Here is a 20128-nt window from a genome sequence, read left to right as displayed (position 1 = left end):
CTATGAAAAAGTTTGACTTAAAGGAGTAGTTCACTTTAAAAAAAAAAACTCACCCCCATGTCATCCAAGATGACCATGTCTTTCTTTCTTTCTTCAGTTGAAAAGAAATGAAGGTTTTTGATGAAAACCTTCCAGGATTTTCTCCATATAATGGACTTCAATGGGGTCCTAACGGTTCAAGGTCCAAATGAGAGTTTCTGTGCAGCTTCAAAGGGCTTTAAACGACACCAGACGATGAATAAGGGTCTTATCCCAATGAAGTCCATTATATGTAGAAAATCCTGGAATGTTTCCATCAAAAACCATAATTTCTTTTCAACTGAAAAAAGAAAGACGTGGACATCTTGGATGACATGGGGGTGAGTAAATTATTAGCAAAAGTTTTTTTTTTTTTTAAGTGAACTACTCCTTTAAAATAATTATGTAAAACATAAATGTAAAAGAATAATGTACTGTAAAACAATCATATAAAATACTTTGAACAACTATATCACAATCTCATTGACTCTCTTCTGGCCCTGTTCAAATTTTAGTAATTTTTGTGGAGACATTATAGCTTAAGATATTGAATGGTAACAGAATGACTGAGCTGTTTTCATAGGAATGAAAAAGAAAGCTAAATAACAAGCATACCACAGAAAGAGGGCAAAACTTGTTTTCAAAAATATTCACATAGTGCAAGTAGGTACTTTTCCAGATATATACAGTATATATAAAATCACATAATTTCAATTCACATAACCACTAAAAAAATATTTCGAGTCATGTATTTTCGGCTCAAGAGTTTGCCAGAGCTGGTTTAATGCTAGAGGCTGCGTCCTGAATAGCCAGATTACACTGTAAACTGTTCAAATATTGGGTGTTAACCTACGTAAATATTGTAATGAAATAGCCTAAAAAATAATAATGATAAAACATAGGCACATATATAGCCAATAGCCTATTCAAATGTTAATCGTACCATACGATTTTGTAGGGTTTTCTTTTTATTGTCTAAATGGACCATGGTGAATATATTTATACAGGCTGTCAATCCTATTTGAATATTTTAAACCAAATATAAAAAGTCCAGTGCAAACGTACACTCTTAAAATGGATGTGTTAAAAACAACACAACCTGTGTTATATCTTAACACATCTGTGTGTTTAGTTAAGGACAACACATTTTGTGTTACTTTTAACTCAACCAGTGTGTTATTGTTCTTAACACAAGGAGTGTGATTTCACTAAGTTTGCACTTTGAATTAGATTAAAATGTAGCAACTGACAAAATATTGTGTGTAAATAAGTTTTATTTACACTGGTGCACTCTTATAAAATGATTTTGTAAATAACACAACCTGTAAAAAGAGATGTCAAAAATGACACATGCTGTGTAGATTTTAACACATAAAGTGTGTGTGCTTAGGGACAACACATTTTGTGTAGATTTTAACACATGCTGTGTAGATTTTAACACATGTAGTGTGTGTGCTCAGGGACAACACATTTTGTGTAGATTTTAACACATGTTGTGTAGATTTTAACACGTTTTGTAGATTTTAACACATTTAGTGTGTTTGCTCAGGGACAACACATGTTGTTTCAAATTTAACACACAACCTGTGTCGTTTCTTTACACATCTCTGTGTTTATAAGGATTACACATTTTGTGTTACATTTAACACAACTAATGTGTTACACAGCAGCAGTGTGTTGTTGAAACCTTTTACACACTAATGTGTTATAGTAACACAACTTGTGTCAGATATGCGTCACATGTGACTGTAGTCGGAGAGTATTTGCCAGAGTTACTTCCCGTGTGCTTACAAAAGTGTTTGGATGAACACTGACACGTATTGGTAACTTGTGTTTATGTAGTCCAGTGATGTTTAATAGAGTTTGTTTGAACATTTGGATGTTTTAAACATCATTAATCTACATAGACAAGCTCTTATTGAGAATTAACAGAGGTTTGATGTTTCATTTCAGTTTTATTTCAAGTCACCATAATCGTGATTAATGGCTCCTTTATTTGGGCTCTTGACCCTTTACTCTTGTTTTAGTGTTTCTCTGCCTGCTGTAACTGTATTTTAATAAAATACATCTGTTATGGTGATAGAAAATATGATCAGATGGTTCTTGATGATGTCATAATCAGCAAGTTATGATCAAGTTTTTGAGTATATGGATGGAGTGCTTTATTTTAATGATTTATTGTTAGTTCTGAAAGTTTTGTGAAACTACATCCAGCAATCAAAAAGTGCAGAATGACAAAAAAAGTTTAAAGCTACAGCAGAAACCAGTCAAACACAGATATCAAGAATCAGCGTATGGATCTCAACAATGGTGACAAACGAAAAATTCAGGCCGCAATGCATGCTGGGACTTATGGATGAGCTTTGTACTAGAGACATGAAGCTTTGCTACCATTGTTGAGAGTCATATGCTGATTCTTGATGTCTGTATTTGACTAGTTTCTGCTGCAGCTTTAAACGTTCTCTAAACATATATTTTTTAAGAATTATAGCATGAGGTAGCATACACCATAATATCATGTAAAAACTGAGTATCTGTAATCAAATATAAGTGATCAAATATAAGTTATCTCTTAAACATTAAACTTCTCTTGCTATGTTAAAAAAACATCATGTTGAAAACTGATCATTTAATGATCTTTTTCCTCAAGATAATTTCAACTGTTTCAGATGTGCAATATAAATACACAGAAACAGCAAACAGAGAAACGAATGGTAAAGAGTGAAGGGTCAAGAGCCCAAATAAAGCTGCCACTAATCACGATTCTGGTGACATCAAAACAAACATTCAATGAATCGTCAACACAAAACCTGGTAATTCTCAATAAGTGTTTCTGTAGACGTCTGACAGAAATAAATTGTTTGTTATAATAAATTAGTTATTAATAACAAGTGAAATCAGCATTTGAAAAAACATTGAAACCGAGGCATGATGTGATTGGCTGCCAAAAACACTCATTAATCTGAAGTTTTTTTATGAATTAAGATTTTATTTATTTATTGTAATGTATTGTTTCGTTTATTTTAGAGCTTGTTATGGGATACCATGTAAAATATACTACCTCTAATTAGGTTTTTAAACACAAACTTCCCTCCACCCATTAAAATTCTGTCCAGTTACATTTTAACACACATTGTGTGTTAAAACCTACACAACTTGTGTCAAAATACCATCAACACATGATGTGTGTTGTTTTTTAACACATCTCTTTTTAGAGTGTACTCCCGCTCGTCGTCGTCAGCTGTCAGTCACAGTTGCTAGGCGACAAGAACAATCCTCCGCAGGCTAGACCGGTCCGAGCGCTTCAGGTGCGCACTTTGATATGGGACGAAGTTAAAGTTAGCAACAATTTGTTAATATTGTGACAATGGACCAACAATTTGTTACTTTAATTTTTAAAATAACCAGTGGGAGAATGTAAGGAACTTCATACTGCGATAGTATTCATGTACAAATGTGAAGTAGCCTACTTTTTCCCTCACAGGACCACAACACTACACATTTTACATTAAACGACACAAAACAAAAGTATATTATAGTTTAAATGTAGCCTATCAACCTTGCAAACACTCACAGACCCTTACAAAAATAAACAAATATCCAGAGCCATGAATTCTCTTTTGTGTACACATTTAAAGTTGCATAAAATAATGAAATAATGAATAATAAAGAAATACAATGTACAAGAAATGCAATACAAGGCTATAAAAGCCGTTTTCGCATTTCCACTTGACAAAACCATGCAATGCTGACGAATGAGTTAAGATGAATAATAAGAAGAAAAAAAACGAAAAAAAAAAAAAATAACTTTTGGCTCTTAACACTGGTTTCTCTGGCTATTTGAGTAAATAAAAACATAATACTTTTACATTTAAATGTGAATTTGCCGTCCACCACTGAACTCTCGGCCACCCTTTTTTTAAATAAAAATGCTGTCGTCACCCGCGCAATGATTTATGGGGTAGGATCGGGTAGGATAGTCCGCGAAGTGTCCATTTATGTATCCTTCCTTTCACGGGGAAATGAAGGGTGCATTTGGTGTCGCTTTTGAATTAGGTAAGCCTTCGTCGCGCTGCAATGACGCAACCGGCCTTCGAATACGGCCTTCGGAGGATGCATAACTGAATTGGGACAGCCTTCATCCCACCGCGATGACGCAATCGGCCTTTAAATGCGGCCTTCGCGGATGCAGCCTTTGAATTGGGACGTACTTCGTCGCGCGGCTGTGACGCAATCGGTCTTCAAATAGCCTACGGCCAACCGTCCTTCAAATACGGACTTCGGAGGATCTAGCCTTCACATTGGGACACAGCTTTTGTCTCGCACAAAACAGCAGAACTGCAGTACAGTTTAATATTGGTAGGCCAAGACTTCAGATGCAAAAAACAAAAACTTAATCTGTCTTTTTTTCATACTATAAAGCTCCATTATTTAGGTTCAGTAATTGCACTTTTTAATGGCAACTAAACTGATATCATTGCCTGAGAGCCCAATAAAAACAAAAAGCTAAAAAAAAAATGGATTAGTTTTCTCTATCAAAAAAAAAAGTCTATCACTTTTCAAAGTGTATCACTGAACTGAAGTTATTGTATCTAGGCTACTACTTCATTATACTGCAAATCTACAGTTGTACTGCAGTTTTACTTCACTCTTCTGAAGTTGTACTTTTTGTACTGCTGTTTTACTGCAGTTGCACTTTAATGTACTCTAGTCACATTGTATCTATACTGCAGTTATACTTCGTTAATACTACAAATCTACAGTTGTACTGCAGTCACATTATATCTATACTGCAGTTATACTTCGTTAATACTACAAATCTACAGTTGTACTGCAGTCACATTATATCTATACTGCAGTTATACTTCGTTAATACTACAAATCTACAGTTGTACTGCAGTCACATTGTATCTATACTGCAGTTATACTTTGTTAATACTGCAAATCTACAGTTGTACTGCAGTTTTACTTCACTCTTCTGAAGTTGTACTTTTTGTACTGTGGTTTTACTGCAGTTGCACTTCAATGTACTGCAGTCACATTGTATCTATACTGCAGTTATACTTCGTTAATACTGCAATTCTACAGTTGTACTTCATTGTACTGCAGTTATACTGCTTTGAACTGCAGTTTTACTGCAGTTGTACTTCATTGTACTGCAGTTATTTTTCGTAAGGGGTGTTAGCACTTAACTAAGCGTTTGCTAGCATTCTAGTATGTTGTTAGCATGATTAGCATTTGGTGGCATGTTTGTTAGCAGTCCATAACAGTGTTAAACATGTCAATTCCTGTTGCCAGTAGGTGGCACTGTAACTGAATATTGTCATGTAGATGTGTTCAGGCCATGACTCTTAGCAAACAGATTGCACTGCAATTGGGGTCCGCCCTCACCCCCCTGTTGTTTACGGGAGTGGTGTTCAGGAAGCCATAAATAACCATATCCTGCATAAACAACAAGTCCTGCATCTCACCGGAGAGAAATTCGTCAATATATTTTTTATTAGCTTTCTCATTCAAACACAATACATTGTGTTAATCTGACATGAAACAGTTGCGTTTTGACTTGACTCAATATTTTCAAGTTTCAGGTAAGTAGACTGGAAATAACATTTGATGCCGGTTCAATATACTTAAGTTAACTGCCGATACATAATGTGAAGCAGTATCATTTGCTGTCTAAACAAGATGACTAAATCTATCAGAGTAATAAACCCGTCATTTGCACACTTTTGTGTAAAGTCCTCTACAACGGCGTTCAAAATCTCTGCAGTCTTACATTTTGATGTGTACTTCTCCAAAACATGTCCTCTATTGTACATTACTTTTTGGCACAACAGAAAAGTAAAAAAATAGCCTCCATCAACATGGCCCAGCGTCCACCCATTGCAGTTGTGCAGTGCACGTACATGCTCCTCTGTTAGAGTGCTCACTTTAAAGTCCCTGTAAAGTCAATTCTACAAAAAAGTTCTAAACACATTATAAATGTTACATATGTATTGCTAAAACATATGACAAAGTCTGTGAACTGTGAAGTACTGAAATGTGGAGTTAGACCGTTAAAACTGTTTTTCACCATTGCAATTTTACGGAGTAATTGGGCGGGGCTAAAACAGGGCTCGATGACGCACTGGAACCCATGAGCTGCTGGACACACCCCTATTTGATGACGCACAGAGTCTGATCTCCCCCTCTCCACACACTCCCCAAGCACATTCGCATTCACCTCTCAATCGCTAATGACTGTCAGTACTATTAGTTACTACAACTGAGCCTACAGTTTTCTAGCTAGCTATGCCTTCGACACGGACATGCATGGGCTACTACCTGGATGCGATCATGTACAAAACAGATCGGTATCTTCATTTAAATTCCCTTAAAAACGGTCACATCAAGAAGAGGTTTTTAGAGAGCCAACCTTGTTGATGAAAAGCTGAGGATCACCGCCAACACCCGCCTCTGTAGTGATCGTTTTACACTGGATCGTTTTATAAACTTTCCTCAGAGACAACTTGGATTCACTGATAGTTCACTGATAATCCGCTGTTACTGGTGAACGGGGCCGAAACGACGATCTCCAAAAGCTAATCAGCTAATATCACCGTCAACAGCTTTCCCGGGAGTGGGCGTGGTTTCAGCGCAGCCAGCGGACACGCCCCCAGCGTTTGAGAACAGAGATAACTGCTGATTTTTTCAAGATTTTGATTTATTTTATGTACTTGTCGGCTTTTTTTATCATTCAAATTTGGCTGGGTGGCTAATAACACATTTTTCTGTGGTGTGACAAACTCAGAACACATACTTAATTTTGACTTTACAGGGACTTTAATGTGCTTCCTTAGAATTTCATTATGCTCATTAATAATATGAGCGTGAATTTCAGGAAGGAACGTGTAGTGGACATGTCCAACCACACCACACAAGTCCTTCAGCTGAACCACCCCATCAATGTCATATCTGAACTCTCAGAGTCTGCACTGGTGCAGTGAATGGGGATTTTTACATCCTCGTCGTGTAAAAGCTCCTCCAATCCTGAAAACGTGACACAGCAGACAAAATGTTGTCTGAGTTCACCTTTCCAGTCTCACAAAGCACTGACATTTCTCTAATTCACTCAATTTTCACAGTATAAAACCACACAACCTCTCTCTTCAGCCTCCACACAGACGATGACCCTCCTGAACCAGACGATGTTTGTAAACAAAGAAAAAAATCTGCTGCCATTCCCACACTCTTCAAACTCAGTTCAGTTTAACCAAAAAAATATGCATTTTTAAAATATTTAATAGGTTTTAATGATCATACAATGAATATTAATGCTCCAAAAAAAATCATAATTGCACTAATAATAAAAATGTAATGTAAAAATTAGTTGTTAATGTATAATTACACAATAATTACAACTTTAAATAAAAAAATGCTCTTTAAAAATCACAGAACATACCAATTCAGATTTCAACTACTGATCTATGAGTGAGGTAACAGTAATCAAGTGACAAACAGAATTTCCCCAAAATTTGATTGTTTTGCATAGTAATTACATGATAATAACTTTAAGTCAAAAAAAGGTATTTTAAAAATAAAAAATACCAATTCAGATTTGTTTGTTCACGCTGCAAACCCTATGATGCACTTAATGTGGTCTAGGTATGGTGTGCAGGAGTTGGTGGGGAACAGAGGGAGTCTGTTTTCAGCTCTGACAATGAACGAGACCGCCAACTTCACCAGCAACAGTGACCACAGGGGTTTTGATATCTACAGGGCACTTCGGGGGGTGTTTAGGGAGAGTGAGCTTGGATACAAACTCATGTCTGTACAATTATATGCTTCTACACCCCACAACAGCATTAGAAAGGTCAGAGTGCATCCTAGTCAGTGGGTGCTTGGTGAACTGTGGAGCGTGTCAATCAAGGCAGCTGAAGAATATCTGGAGTAGGGCAGACACATATCTGATGTACATGTCAGATATGTGTCTGAAATTCGGGCCTACTGTTAGGGCTCGTATTGAGCAGGTTGCTCTCTTTGAGGGAGAGATTGACGGACAGTGTATGGACAGTGAGTCCACATTCGATGAGGAGGTATTGGTAAATTTGCTAAGGAACAAGGCTTTGCTAGTTCCCTTCACTGTTGTTGCCCTTATGCTGGGTCCATGTGCTTTGTTCAGGATGTGGCCAAGCACATGGGGGCTAAACTGAGGTCACTCTTTGAAAACCACACTGGCAAAGGAGGCTATGTTCTTTGGCCACCCATTCTCCCTATGGGATTATGCTTACAGTGTCAGTCTGGACACCAGCTCTAACCAGAGCAAAGGTGTTACATATCAGCTGGGATTTGCTGGTTTGGCCCCAACCAGCAGTGCAAGTGCTGGACTTGCTCCACCTCCGCTGCGTCACTGGACATCTAACCAGAAACAGCAGAGTAGAATTGAACGGCTGTTCAGGTTTTCTGAAGCGGTCAGAGCTGGCATGAGTGTGGTTGGGGCAGAGTTGGTCATGCTTCTGCTCTGTGATCTGTTTGATAGAAATGATCGAATCCCCATCACAGCCCTGCAGAAAAGAAGCTGCCCGGGGACACTAAAGGGCTCTTTGCGAGACCCTGGAAGGCGAGGCGTCTTTTGTGTCCGCATACATTTGGCAGAGCTAAAAGAAATGGTGCCCCAAGCAGGCCATGATGTGAAGTCGTGCCTCATGTGGGAATTGCGTGGCCACAAGCTCCGGTACTTTCCAGCCTTAAAGTTTTACAGCGTTAGAAATAACAAAAAGGTGAACTGGAACTTTAAGGAATACTGGGAGATCCATGACAACTGCGAAGAACCGTCTGTGTAGGCGCAAGCGGTTAGCTTGGTGGGAGATGTGTGTTTGGAGCTGGAGAAAAGGGATCTCAGCTTCATTAGAAACATGCAAAAATATATGGAGCATGGCATGCCATGGGTGAAGGAGGCCCTGCTTAGACTGCCGAAAGACCAGGAGCTTGTGAAGGTCATGACTTTTGTGAGCTCAATTGGGCTTATTCAAAATGGTGACTATATCAGTTTCGATAAAGCCCTTCTTGACGACCTCCTTCTGACCCAGGCACGGCTTAAGACGTTACAGGTCCTATCCTGAGTGTATGGTATGAAGCTGTGGGCCTTACACAAGGCCATACCATTCAAACTGTGGGTCACAGCTGCGTGTGACCAACAAAAGATTTGTGTAGATGGCAATATTATCTCTGAGTCTGTGGAAGAAGAGTGTGTGGAGGTGGACACTTCTACAGAGGTCCAGAATGTGAGGAAGCTGGTGCCACGCTGTCTCTCAGCTAGATGCTCCCTCTGCTGGACCAGCATGGGACTGTCATTGATCAATCTTGATGCTGAAGTGCCTCCAAAAGAGGCTCAATACATGGATCAGTGCCAAGCAATGTTGTCCTGTGAACACGTTTAGCGCATTTTGCAGGAAACACACTTCTATCATGAAAGAAATGGTCTAGGGGTGGGTTCTTTCTATTGGGTTAGTGTTAATAATTAGAATAAGATTAGTGTATAGTATTTGTTTGTAGTAAAACAAGAAGAAACTTGATCCTTATTAAAATTGTCCAGCTCTAAAGATATATTTGGTGTCCATCTGGACTGATTTCAGTCACAGTTTTCCTTCTTTCATCATACCTCATATATTTCTGAGTTATCTGGATTGGACTGATGATGATTCGACTCAATCTTGTTGTTTTTATCTGTTCTCAGAGCATCAGGTCTGTTCAGGACGAGGTTTATTTACAGGAAACTGGATTAGATCAGAATAATTGTGCTCATGCTTTCATTGATCAAGTTTACAGTGCGAACAGAGGATCTCGGTTTATATATTTCACATTTATTAATAAACTGACATTTATCAATTTTACTACCAATTTATTATTAAATTATTATTTAACTACAATTTACTACCTATTTAACAATACATTTTCAATTGAAAGGTGATTAACACACACATACACAATGATCTTACTGTCTATATGAGAATTCATTTATTTTGTAATTTCACTGACAGAAGTTCAGCTGAAGTATTGACAATAAGACAATATGAAGAGACAACAAGACACTCTAGAACAGGGGTTCTCAAACATTTTGGTGCCAGGGATCCCTTTCAGGGGAAAAAAATTTCCAAGGACCCCCCTCATATTTATAACCGTTATTAAGCACAAAGTTAATGTCTGAGTGGCTAATGAAATATTCTTGCACAAAATTAATGGTCTCCACCCAGGGTACTATGCAGGAATTTCTAAATAGCCTACTGAGGTCCCAAAAGTGATCTTGCTAGGAATCACTTAGGATCCCTCACTTAGGAATTTTTGATGTTCTTGATCTACACGTGCATTTTAAGGTGTTTTAAGGCCCCACAATTGGATAACTATAGATTTAGAAGCATGTCAGTGGGCAGTGGCATACATTTTTTTTTGTCAAGATGTCACGAAACACAATCACATATTCCAAACAGGAATGGCCTTAAAAGAGAAATGTTTCAATGATTAGGCCTATTCTGCACACAAATAAAGCCTATAAATACAATGATAATGGCATTATGTTTAACAGGTGCGTGCGTTGTTAATTTGAGCTACTGTAATTAGCTAAAAAAAAAAAACAGTATATGTTAAATATATGAATCCATAATGTTAATCTCATGGGCACAGTATGTTTCTCTTGACCTGCGTTTTCCTTGTTAAACTTGAGCTTGATTAATACTTTGCAAACTGATTGTTTCTAATATAAATATAAGTCTGATTAATTATATAGATTTACATTTATATATTCAGGCTTATAAATTCAAACTGATTGTTTCTAACTGATTGCAAACTGATTGTTTCTAATATAAATATAAGTCTGATTAATTATATAGATTTACATTTATATATTCAGGCTTACTTTTATCTAAAACAGCTGTTTAGTTTATGTTAATTTAGGCCTACATTTTATCTCGTACTTTATGACCGTTGACTGAAACGTCGTGCGGGGAACTTTGAGTTCACTCCGACTCAAACATTTTGACATTGAGATGTCGTTGTTAGTCTGCTGAAGCACCTCAGACGAGAAGGTCAGTTATCATCGCGATGTGCATCCTTGCAACCTCAATTGTGGGTACGACCCTGTCACTTTGCACTTTTATTTTGATAATGATCAGACTTCTAATGTCAAATCTACAGTGGCAGTGCTAGAACTGACTATTGTGCGCGCACGCGAGACGCCGGCGCGCGATTACGTGGGAATTTTTCCTCAGCAGTGGAAACAGGAATACTCTTATTTATGGTCATAGATAAGACAAGAGTGCATCATCCGAAACGGTAAAGTGTCCATTTTTTTATTTGTGTATAGGCTACATTATAAATGACTACAAAATGTCTTGCCTTTTAAAAATACAGAAAACAACCGGATGCGGGTATGCCGTCTCTCTGTCTTCTGGCGCACGTCGCGCAAAATCAATAGCGAATAGTCTACTTGACGCACAGACATAGCCTAGATTATCTATCTATAGAAAACTTAAGTGTTTAATTTGTATTGTTTGATGTTAAATGCATTATAAGTAACTTAGGAATAAACAGCATGTTTTCATATGATAAAGAAAACATGACTCATAGCACGGAAAAAAAACGTTAGGTTGTTATAAATTATTTCGCGGACCCCCTGGCATTAGCTCACGGACCACCAGGGGTCCGCGGACCCCACTTTGAGAACCACTGCTCTAGAACATCTCACTGTTACTGGTTTATCATGCGGCTCAAAGCATTATGGGTAGAATCTCTCTACAGTCTGTTCTCACTCATCAACACAGTTTCACTCATCAACACAGTTTCACTCATCAACACAGTTTCACTGATGATCTGTTAGAATTAGAGAAAAGAGATAATCCATAATTAACCCTAAACCCAGGATAGAGTGGTTGAGTGAATGTGGTCTGGACTGTGTGTATGAGGCTCGTTGTGTCAGAGACGCTGTAGAAGGACAGAGTTCCTGCACTGTGATCCACATACACTCCTATTCTCCTGTAACACACACACACTCCTCTTCTCCTGTCACACACACACTCTTCTGTTCTCCTGCTGATGGGCTTTACAGGGAGTGCAGTCTCTCTGTTATTGTGTCTGAATGAGTAACTGGAGGGAGAGCAGAACAAACTCCAGGACTGATCATTATTTCCAAACCGACACTCATTACCCGATCCCTTCCTACTGATGCTCTTATATGACACTGATATACACACACCACCACTCCACTCAATCTCCCAGTAACAGCGTCCACACACACTCTCTCTACACAACACCTGGCACACATCAAATCTGTCTGGATGATCGGGATACGGCTGTTCTGTGTCAGTGTGAGTAATCACTCTGTTGTTCTCAGTCAGACGGAGGAGTTTATTCACTGTGTTCAGATCCAGAGTGAGCGGAAGAAGATCTGATGGAGAGAAAACACATCAGAATCAGGAATTATGAATCTGTCAGATCTGTCTAATATATTGTGCAAATCATCATTATCATTATCCATCATCCAGATTCCTCACACACCCCTCTTAATAACATATTGTCTAATCGACTTCCCTGAATATTAATGTTGATTATTATTCTCTTTATTATATTAAGGCCTATTATTATTTACATTATTCAAATGGTAGAAGGAATTTACCTTTAATTTTATATATATTTTAAAGAAACTAATACATTAATTCATCAAGTATCCATTGCATCCATATTATATTCATTCACCAATAAGTGTAATACAATTTTCTGAATTGCTAAAACACTAAATCAAATTCTCTGAACCAAATTATCAATAGTTTAAACCAATTTGTCAAATAAATCACTCTTTCTGTAAAACATTGAACAAGGTCAGGTAGTTAAAACACTGTTTGCAAATCTCTGAATTTTTCACATTCTCACTCACTAAAACACACTGTGATACACTATTGTTTCAAAACGCTGAACACAGGCAGGCGAAAGTTAAACACAACACACAACGACTCAAAACTGTTCACACTTATTTCTAATGATGTGACTAAACCTATAAATGTACTGTAAACAAAAAATGCAGATGTGCGTAAGAGGAAGAGTGTGAGGAAGGTTGAATGATCTGTAGTGTTTATAATATTGACCCATGTGTGTATGATCTGAGAGCATTGTTTGATTTTGAGCAGATAAAATGGTTTTGAGGCGATAGTTTGATTTTGCAGAAAGAGTCAGAGGTTCTGTTAATGTGGTTTGAAGATCTGTGCTGCGTCCCAATTCGCATACTATCCGTCCTAAATAGTATTCGAAAATAGAATTAGTGCATCCCAAATCGTAGTATGTTGAAATGAGTGTCCCAAAGAGACCCGAAAGGTCTACTACATCCGGTCAGAATCCGAAAGTGCAGATTGATACGCACTCTAATGGCTGATATTGCCCACAACCCATTGCGCGTTGGACGAGGATTCGGTTAGAACTACAAACATGAGTAAAAAGTGTTTAAAAAAAAACTACAGACATGGAGGACGCACGAGTCCGGTGGTTGTGTAGAGAGGTTTCAATAAAGGGTTTTGAGTGATTAATTATCAGTATCTAACCTGACGAAAATGTATTTATTCACTGTTGGATACATTATTATGTTGCATCTGCAGCAGCATTGTGAACTTTTGTAAAGATGCGTCTAGCCATTTACTTTTAAATGCATTATAATATTCAAATTGCAAACACATGAGGAGAGTCTCCACATGAAAGACCCATGACTGGCAGATGAACGTGCGACAACATTTCTCTCTGAAAGAATAGGAAATTATATTAGATTAAATGGAGGATTTTAACTGTATTTACAGTGACAGGATAATTGGCATTTTAAAATATAAATATATAGATATTAAGGCTGTAACAATATACGATATAAAATCGAAATCGCGATACTCAGGTCCACGATCCTGTATCGCGGTGTGAGAAGGCAGAATCGCAACACACCCCTTTCACCTCCCTGAGTTATCCTTCCCGTCCAAATCAAATGCTACCACATCATATTATTTGAAGTTAACATTATAAAATACGTAGACCTACATCACAAAACTAGTTGAGGGTAAATTAGCCAAAACTTGAAATATAAATTCTCAGAAAATGCATTTAATACCAATATATTGACACTTCTGTTTATATATCCACAACCTACTCCCTTAATAAAATCCAGTAGGTCCAGACATTAGGAAAAATATAAGTCTACACATGCATTTTATATTTAATATGAGGGAAATACACACACGTACACGGACGCGACACAAAACATCTTTAATGTTTAGGTGTCAAACATATATTTAGCCTATATTTTTTATAATTCCGTAAATTACACTACAAACCAAAAGTAATACTAGCCACCGGATGAAGGGTTGGCTCTCCCCAGCACATAAAATATTTATTTTGTTTTATTTTTTGTGTTCGCATTTCAGAGGAAAAAACAATGTCGTGACAGTTCTCTGGAAGCGGCACTAAAACTTTCAGAGAATTCAAACAGAAAGCACAAAGACTTTCTTTAAATAGAAATTTCGTTTTTTAATTAATTGTATTGTATCTCAATTTTAATAAATGTTTCATCAACCAATTGCCTGGATTTAATAAATAAGAAGAAAATATAGCTAGCGCCAGTGATGTAGTGGTGCCTGGAGAAGTGGGTATACTCTTAATTTATGCCCTAAATATTTTTTTTAAGCGTCCCAGCAAAGGATGAACGCTCTGTTATAAACAGTGACATAAGACTACTACATGTAGTCTTGCATTAGTATTCAATATGCAAGACTATAGAATAAAGTATAATGAATACAATAGAACACATAGAATCAATAGGCTAGTATTCTTGCATATCAGGGCTGCACATATAGTTTTCTAAATACCCAGGTGTGAGGTCCCATAAATGATATTGTTAGGGGGGTTCGGGGGCATTCTCCGGTAGCTGGTTTAAACTATGGTTACAGCACGATGGAATGAACTTTTCTGACCCCGACATGCGCACTGCGCACCGAAAATTTTTCTGTGACGTCAACCGTGAAGGGGTCTATAGATATATTATATATAATAGAAAATAGAAAACAGTTATTTTAATTAGGGATGTCCCGATCCCGATCCGATCAAGTGATCGGAAATCGGGCCCGATCACGTGGTTTCAGACTCGATCGGAATCGGATGTTACCTCACGATCATGACTCGGATACATGTATATAAATATATTCTCAGTATTTTTAACACATCTATTAATGCGGTGGCACAGAGTGCCCTGTGACACATTGGCTGCGTGGCCTGTCCGTTTTTATTTCAGCTCCCATGTTAACATAGAGAGCTTGCAGACTGCCTGAGTGACGCGCACTCGAGCCACGAGGAAAACGCGCGCATGCGAGAAATAGAACCGACGCCTATTTTTCACGCGACACGCAAGTTCAGTTAACTTGTTTATTCGCCAAGCACAACGTGCAAGCATTCAGAAACATAGCTTCAGAACAGCGCAACCATAATAACAGACGAACTTCCTCAACCCGCCCCCCTCTCCCCAGGCCAACCAACAGCGTGCCCAGGGTTCCACATCGCTGATTGACAGTCGCTACAATATGTTATTTTGTACACAAATACATATTAATAAATTCCATTTTGACGGTTGAATGTCTAGGTTTTGACATAATTTCAGATACAAATATAATTTGAAAATAAATAAATAAATAAATAATTATCAATTTCTAAATATTGCACCTGTCATACAGAACAAAATATTCTGTGGTCTATTTTGCTGTCAATACTGCTGACAGTCTCTTTATTAGTATATTTATGCTTAACATTATAAAGTTAATGACAAAAACATTGCCATACCCAGATAGCAAACTGACATTGAATCAACGTGGAAATATGACATCGAAACAACGTTGATCTGACATAGTTTTGCTCATCGAATTAACGTTGAACCAACGTCAGACGCGTAATTCTTTCAAAACTAACGGAAAATCAACTTGAAATCAACGCGTTGTTTCAACGTTATGAAAGCAAACCAATTTTCAATTTTCATTTAGCTTTGAAGAATGCCGCGTCTGACGTTGATTCAACGTTAATTCGATGAGCAAAATCAACGTTGTTTCAATGTCATGAGAGACGTCGTTTCCACGTTGATTCAATGTCAGTTTGCTGTCTGGGATAGCAAACTAGCCGCAGGACATCACAGCCAATATAGCACAAATGATCGCAATGAGTGCTAAGCCTATTTGTTTTTAGACTTTTTTATATATTTACTGTTGCACTAAAATCCAAAAGTGAAGAATTTATATTTATTACCTGATTGTTAAAGCTACCTCACAGAAGTGATCTGTTTCTTGACAGAGTCGTCAAATGTTAAAATAAGGCGAATTAAATTAAATTTAAGGGACATACTGGAATCTGGATCTGTTTTTTCGCTCTTCTTTATTCTATTTTGTATATATTATAGAAGTATCGGATCGGGACTCGGAATCGGCAGATACTCAAAATCAAATGACTCCTGAAAAAAAAAAACCTGATCGGGACATCCCTAATTTTAATTAGTAATAACATTAAACAATATTACTGTTTTAACTGTATTTTTGATCAAATAAATGAAGTCTTCTTTCAAACACATAAAAAAATAAATTACCAACCCCAAACTTTTTATCAGGGGTGTATATTGTAGATTTTTATTTATAATATATAATTTGGTGTATATTATTATTACTATTTTGACCTATTTATAATTAAAAAGCATTTAAAGAGGAATTATAAGTCTTAAGTGTTAAATAACCGCTTTAGAAATCTTTAATTCTTTATCCTGTAACCTTATCTTTAACCTTTAATTACGTAGATTAACTTGGACATGCATATCTTAAAATATATCAGTGCAATTGTTTTGTCTCAAGATGCACACCAGTAATGTTTTTTTCTAAGGTGCGTTTATAAAAGCTACTTAAATGCCCTAATTGAACTAAGGCTTAATCCTGGATTAATCTAAACCCTCTCTGTGAAACCAGGCCTACAAATTTCATCTTGTAAATCTTTTTACGCACCTTAGAAAAGATATTGCTTTCAGCGCCAATGATCAACTCTAAAACTCTTTTGTCATGTTTTCTTTCACCTTCTACAGGAAGAACATGAACACACTCAGAGTTTCTCTGTTTGTTTTCGTAGTGACTTACATTGTAGGAGGTCGTTCCTGGTTCTGGGAACAATGTTGGTGAGAGTGACTGTGGAAATCAACAGAAATGAAGAGTGTGATTATCATGAGAGAAAATTATCCCTACATCCGTTCCTAAGACATTTCTAACATGATCTTCTACATGATTTGAGATGATGGAGGATGATTTCTGAGAGCTGATGAATCTCCAGGACTTTACCTCTATCAGAGATCTTCTTCAGCTCCTCTTTGAAGAAATCCTCCAGTTTGTCTCTCAGCTGAAGGACAGATTCTCTCACACTATCAAAAGAGGAGAGAGAACTGAAGGGACTGTCATTTACGTCTGTAGATTCAGGAGGAGCTGAGAGAGACTGGAAACTCTACAGAAAACAGAAATCAAAGCTCATCACCTCCACACTTCATTAATAACCGGCTCTACTGTCAGATTTCTGCGGCTCTTGTTGATCTTTAGTAACTCTCCTCAATCCAGCACTTTCACAACATCAGCTTCATTCTAATATTCATTACATCATGTTAGAGCCACAAGTTCTAGTAAAAAATCACTTGGATGATCAAACATCGGGCAATAACAAATGTCAAGTGCCTCAATGGAGTCACATTGAGTAAATTGAATCAGGAAAAGCCACTCAAAGGCAACGAGTAGATTGACCTTTATTAATAACTTTTGAGCAGTTCTAAACTTTTGCCTCTGAAATTCACAAGGACTCTTAGGACATTATCCCAATGTCAGGGTTTGTGGTTTATATCAACATACATATGAAGCAGATATATCATGCTAGTGCAATAAGTTCTAGCATTTGCCATTTACACCATATTTAAACTTTCTAGGAAAACACTTGGATGATCAACATCTACAATATCATTGTAACAGATCAAGTGCATCAATGGTGTCAAACGGCAGGACTGAGTAGATTTGATTAATAAAGTTTTTGACTCATTCTGTCTCATTCAACACAATCCCAATGTCAGGTTTTGTGGTTTAAATACACTGCAGAAGAAGAGAGTGTGACTGATGATTGTATAATAACCGAACACACAGATCAACACTTCAGTCAACAGCTCATTCTGCTCTCATGAAATGTTTCTCTGAGTCTCTTGCTCAAGTCCACTATGCTCCTGTTCTTCTAGATCTCTGTTACCTGCAGGAACTGGATGTGATCCTGTGTGTGTGAAAGCTGCTCCAGCTCAGCGTCTCTCCTCCTCAGATCATTGATCTCCTGCTCCAGTCGCTCCAGTCGTTCTTCAGCTCGACTCACTGCAGTCTTTTCCTGATCTCTGATCAGCTGTGTCGCCTCAGAGCAGCTTCTCTCAATGGAGCGGATGAGCTCAGTGAAGATCCTCTCACTGTCCTCCACTGCTGTCTGTGCAGAGCGCTGTTACACACACATCACAATCACACAGTGAGCTTCAGTGAGTCCTGACTGAGACGTCTCAAACTTCTCTTGTTCTCCAGACTCACCTTATGAGACGCCACAGCCTCTCTCAGCTGCTGAAGATCTTTCTCTCTCTGCTGGATCCTCTGCTGGAACGACCTCTGCGTCTCCTTCAGCTGGTGCTAAAGGACAAACCAATGACAGGAGGAACATCACACAAATCATCAGGTAAACAGATATAAATCCAGTATAGCTGAAGTCTGATCTGTTAAAGATCCTCATGCTCATCCTCATGTCTTTCCAAACTTTTATGACTTTCTCTTGCATAACACAAAAGAATATATTGAATAATGTCTCTGTTAAAAGGGCTAAAACAGAGTTCAGACAGAGAATGTAAAAACAGACATTAAATATGTAAATGTATTCTAGTAGAGCCAGAAACAAAATGATGAGCTTGTAAATGAGTATTATGAGACTCCTTCAAGTTCATACCTGTTTCTCTGTCCTCTGCGCTGCAGCTGATACAGTGTCGTGGTTTTTATGTTCATCCATCACACACAGCAGACATATACACTTCTGATCAGTGCGGCAGAAAACCTCGAGGAGTTTATCATGTGTTTGGCAGATCATCTCCTGCAGTCGTCCAGTGGCTTCAGTCAGATTGTGTCTCTTTCCTTTAAAGAAACTCTCATGTTGTTCAAGGTGACTCTGACAGTAAGAGTTCAGACACACCAGACAGGACTTGACGGCTTTGTGTTTTCTTCCAGTACAGACGTCACACTGCACATCTCCAGCTCCAGCGTAACGGTCAGCAGGAAGTTCAGTCTTCTTCAGTTTCTCCACCACTTCAGCCAGAATGGTGTTTTTAGCTAAAGCAGGTCTTGAACTGAAGGTCTGTCTGCACTGAGGGCAGCTGTAGACTCTCATCTCATCCTCCTGATCCCAGCAGTCTGTAATACAGATCTTACAGTAACTGTGTCCACAGGGAATGGCCACAGGATCCTTCAGGAGATCTAGACACACTGAACACATGAACTCATCCCGAGAAATTCTGGCTTCAGCCATTTTACTGCATGAATACAGAGACACAAACACACAACAGCTCAACTACAGTTCAGTTTCTCTTTCCCTGAACTGAAACTGTTTCTTGTTTCCTGGTTCTGTGTTTAAGTGTCGTGTGCAAAACAGGCGTGTCTGTAAAGAGCTTCCTCATTCCTGGTCCCACACACATTGTGTTTAATCAGTCTCAGACACACACTCAAAGAATAAAAGTTACAGAGAAGCCAGACAACACCCTTAATAGTACAGTAAGTCTGTTTCATAAATACTTCACTGGTACCGCAGGACTGAAAACTGTCCAGTTCCTCATAAGTCTGGGACGATACACCTATCTCTCAATTCAATACTATCATGATACTTGGGTGCCGATACAATATGGTTGGGATAAAATTTTACATGCGTACAGCAGTTGTACTTCATTCAGCATTGTGTATGTAATAATATTGTGTACCTCACACACACTCACTTAATACTGCTTGTCCAACATCATTTAATGTGGTGTTTGCAGACCCCTATCCGTCGACGC

At 37.9% G+C, this 20128-nt stretch overlaps 1 protein-coding gene across 1 annotated transcript; it reads right to left on the bottom strand.

Moving 5' to 3' along the window:
- Positions 1–9885: 9885 nt before the first annotated feature.
- On the bottom strand, positions 9886–19704 carry LOC120463496 (E3 ubiquitin-protein ligase TRIM16). Its single transcript, XM_089126907.1, has 6 exons — positions 19036–19704; positions 18630–18725; positions 18310–18543; positions 17370–17529; positions 17172–17219; positions 9886–12436 (listed from the first exon to the last, which is right to left on the bottom strand). Exons 1-6 carry the CDS (start codon positions 19606–19608, stop codon positions 11841–11843), a joined length of 1707 nt encoding a protein of 568 aa, XP_088983033.1. The 5' UTR covers positions 19609–19704; the 3' UTR covers positions 9886–11840.
- Positions 19705–20128: the final 424 nt, after the last annotated feature.

The sequence above is a fragment of the Pimephales promelas genome, chromosome 24 (genome assembly GCF_988280905.1).
Source record: "Pimephales promelas chromosome 24, fPimPro1.hap1.1, whole genome shotgun sequence".
Classification (NCBI taxonomy): Eukaryota; Metazoa; Chordata; class Actinopteri; order Cypriniformes; family Leuciscidae; genus Pimephales; species Pimephales promelas.
The sequence above is the reverse complement of the archived record's forward strand: the minus strand, read 5'-3'. Positions and strand labels throughout refer to the sequence as shown.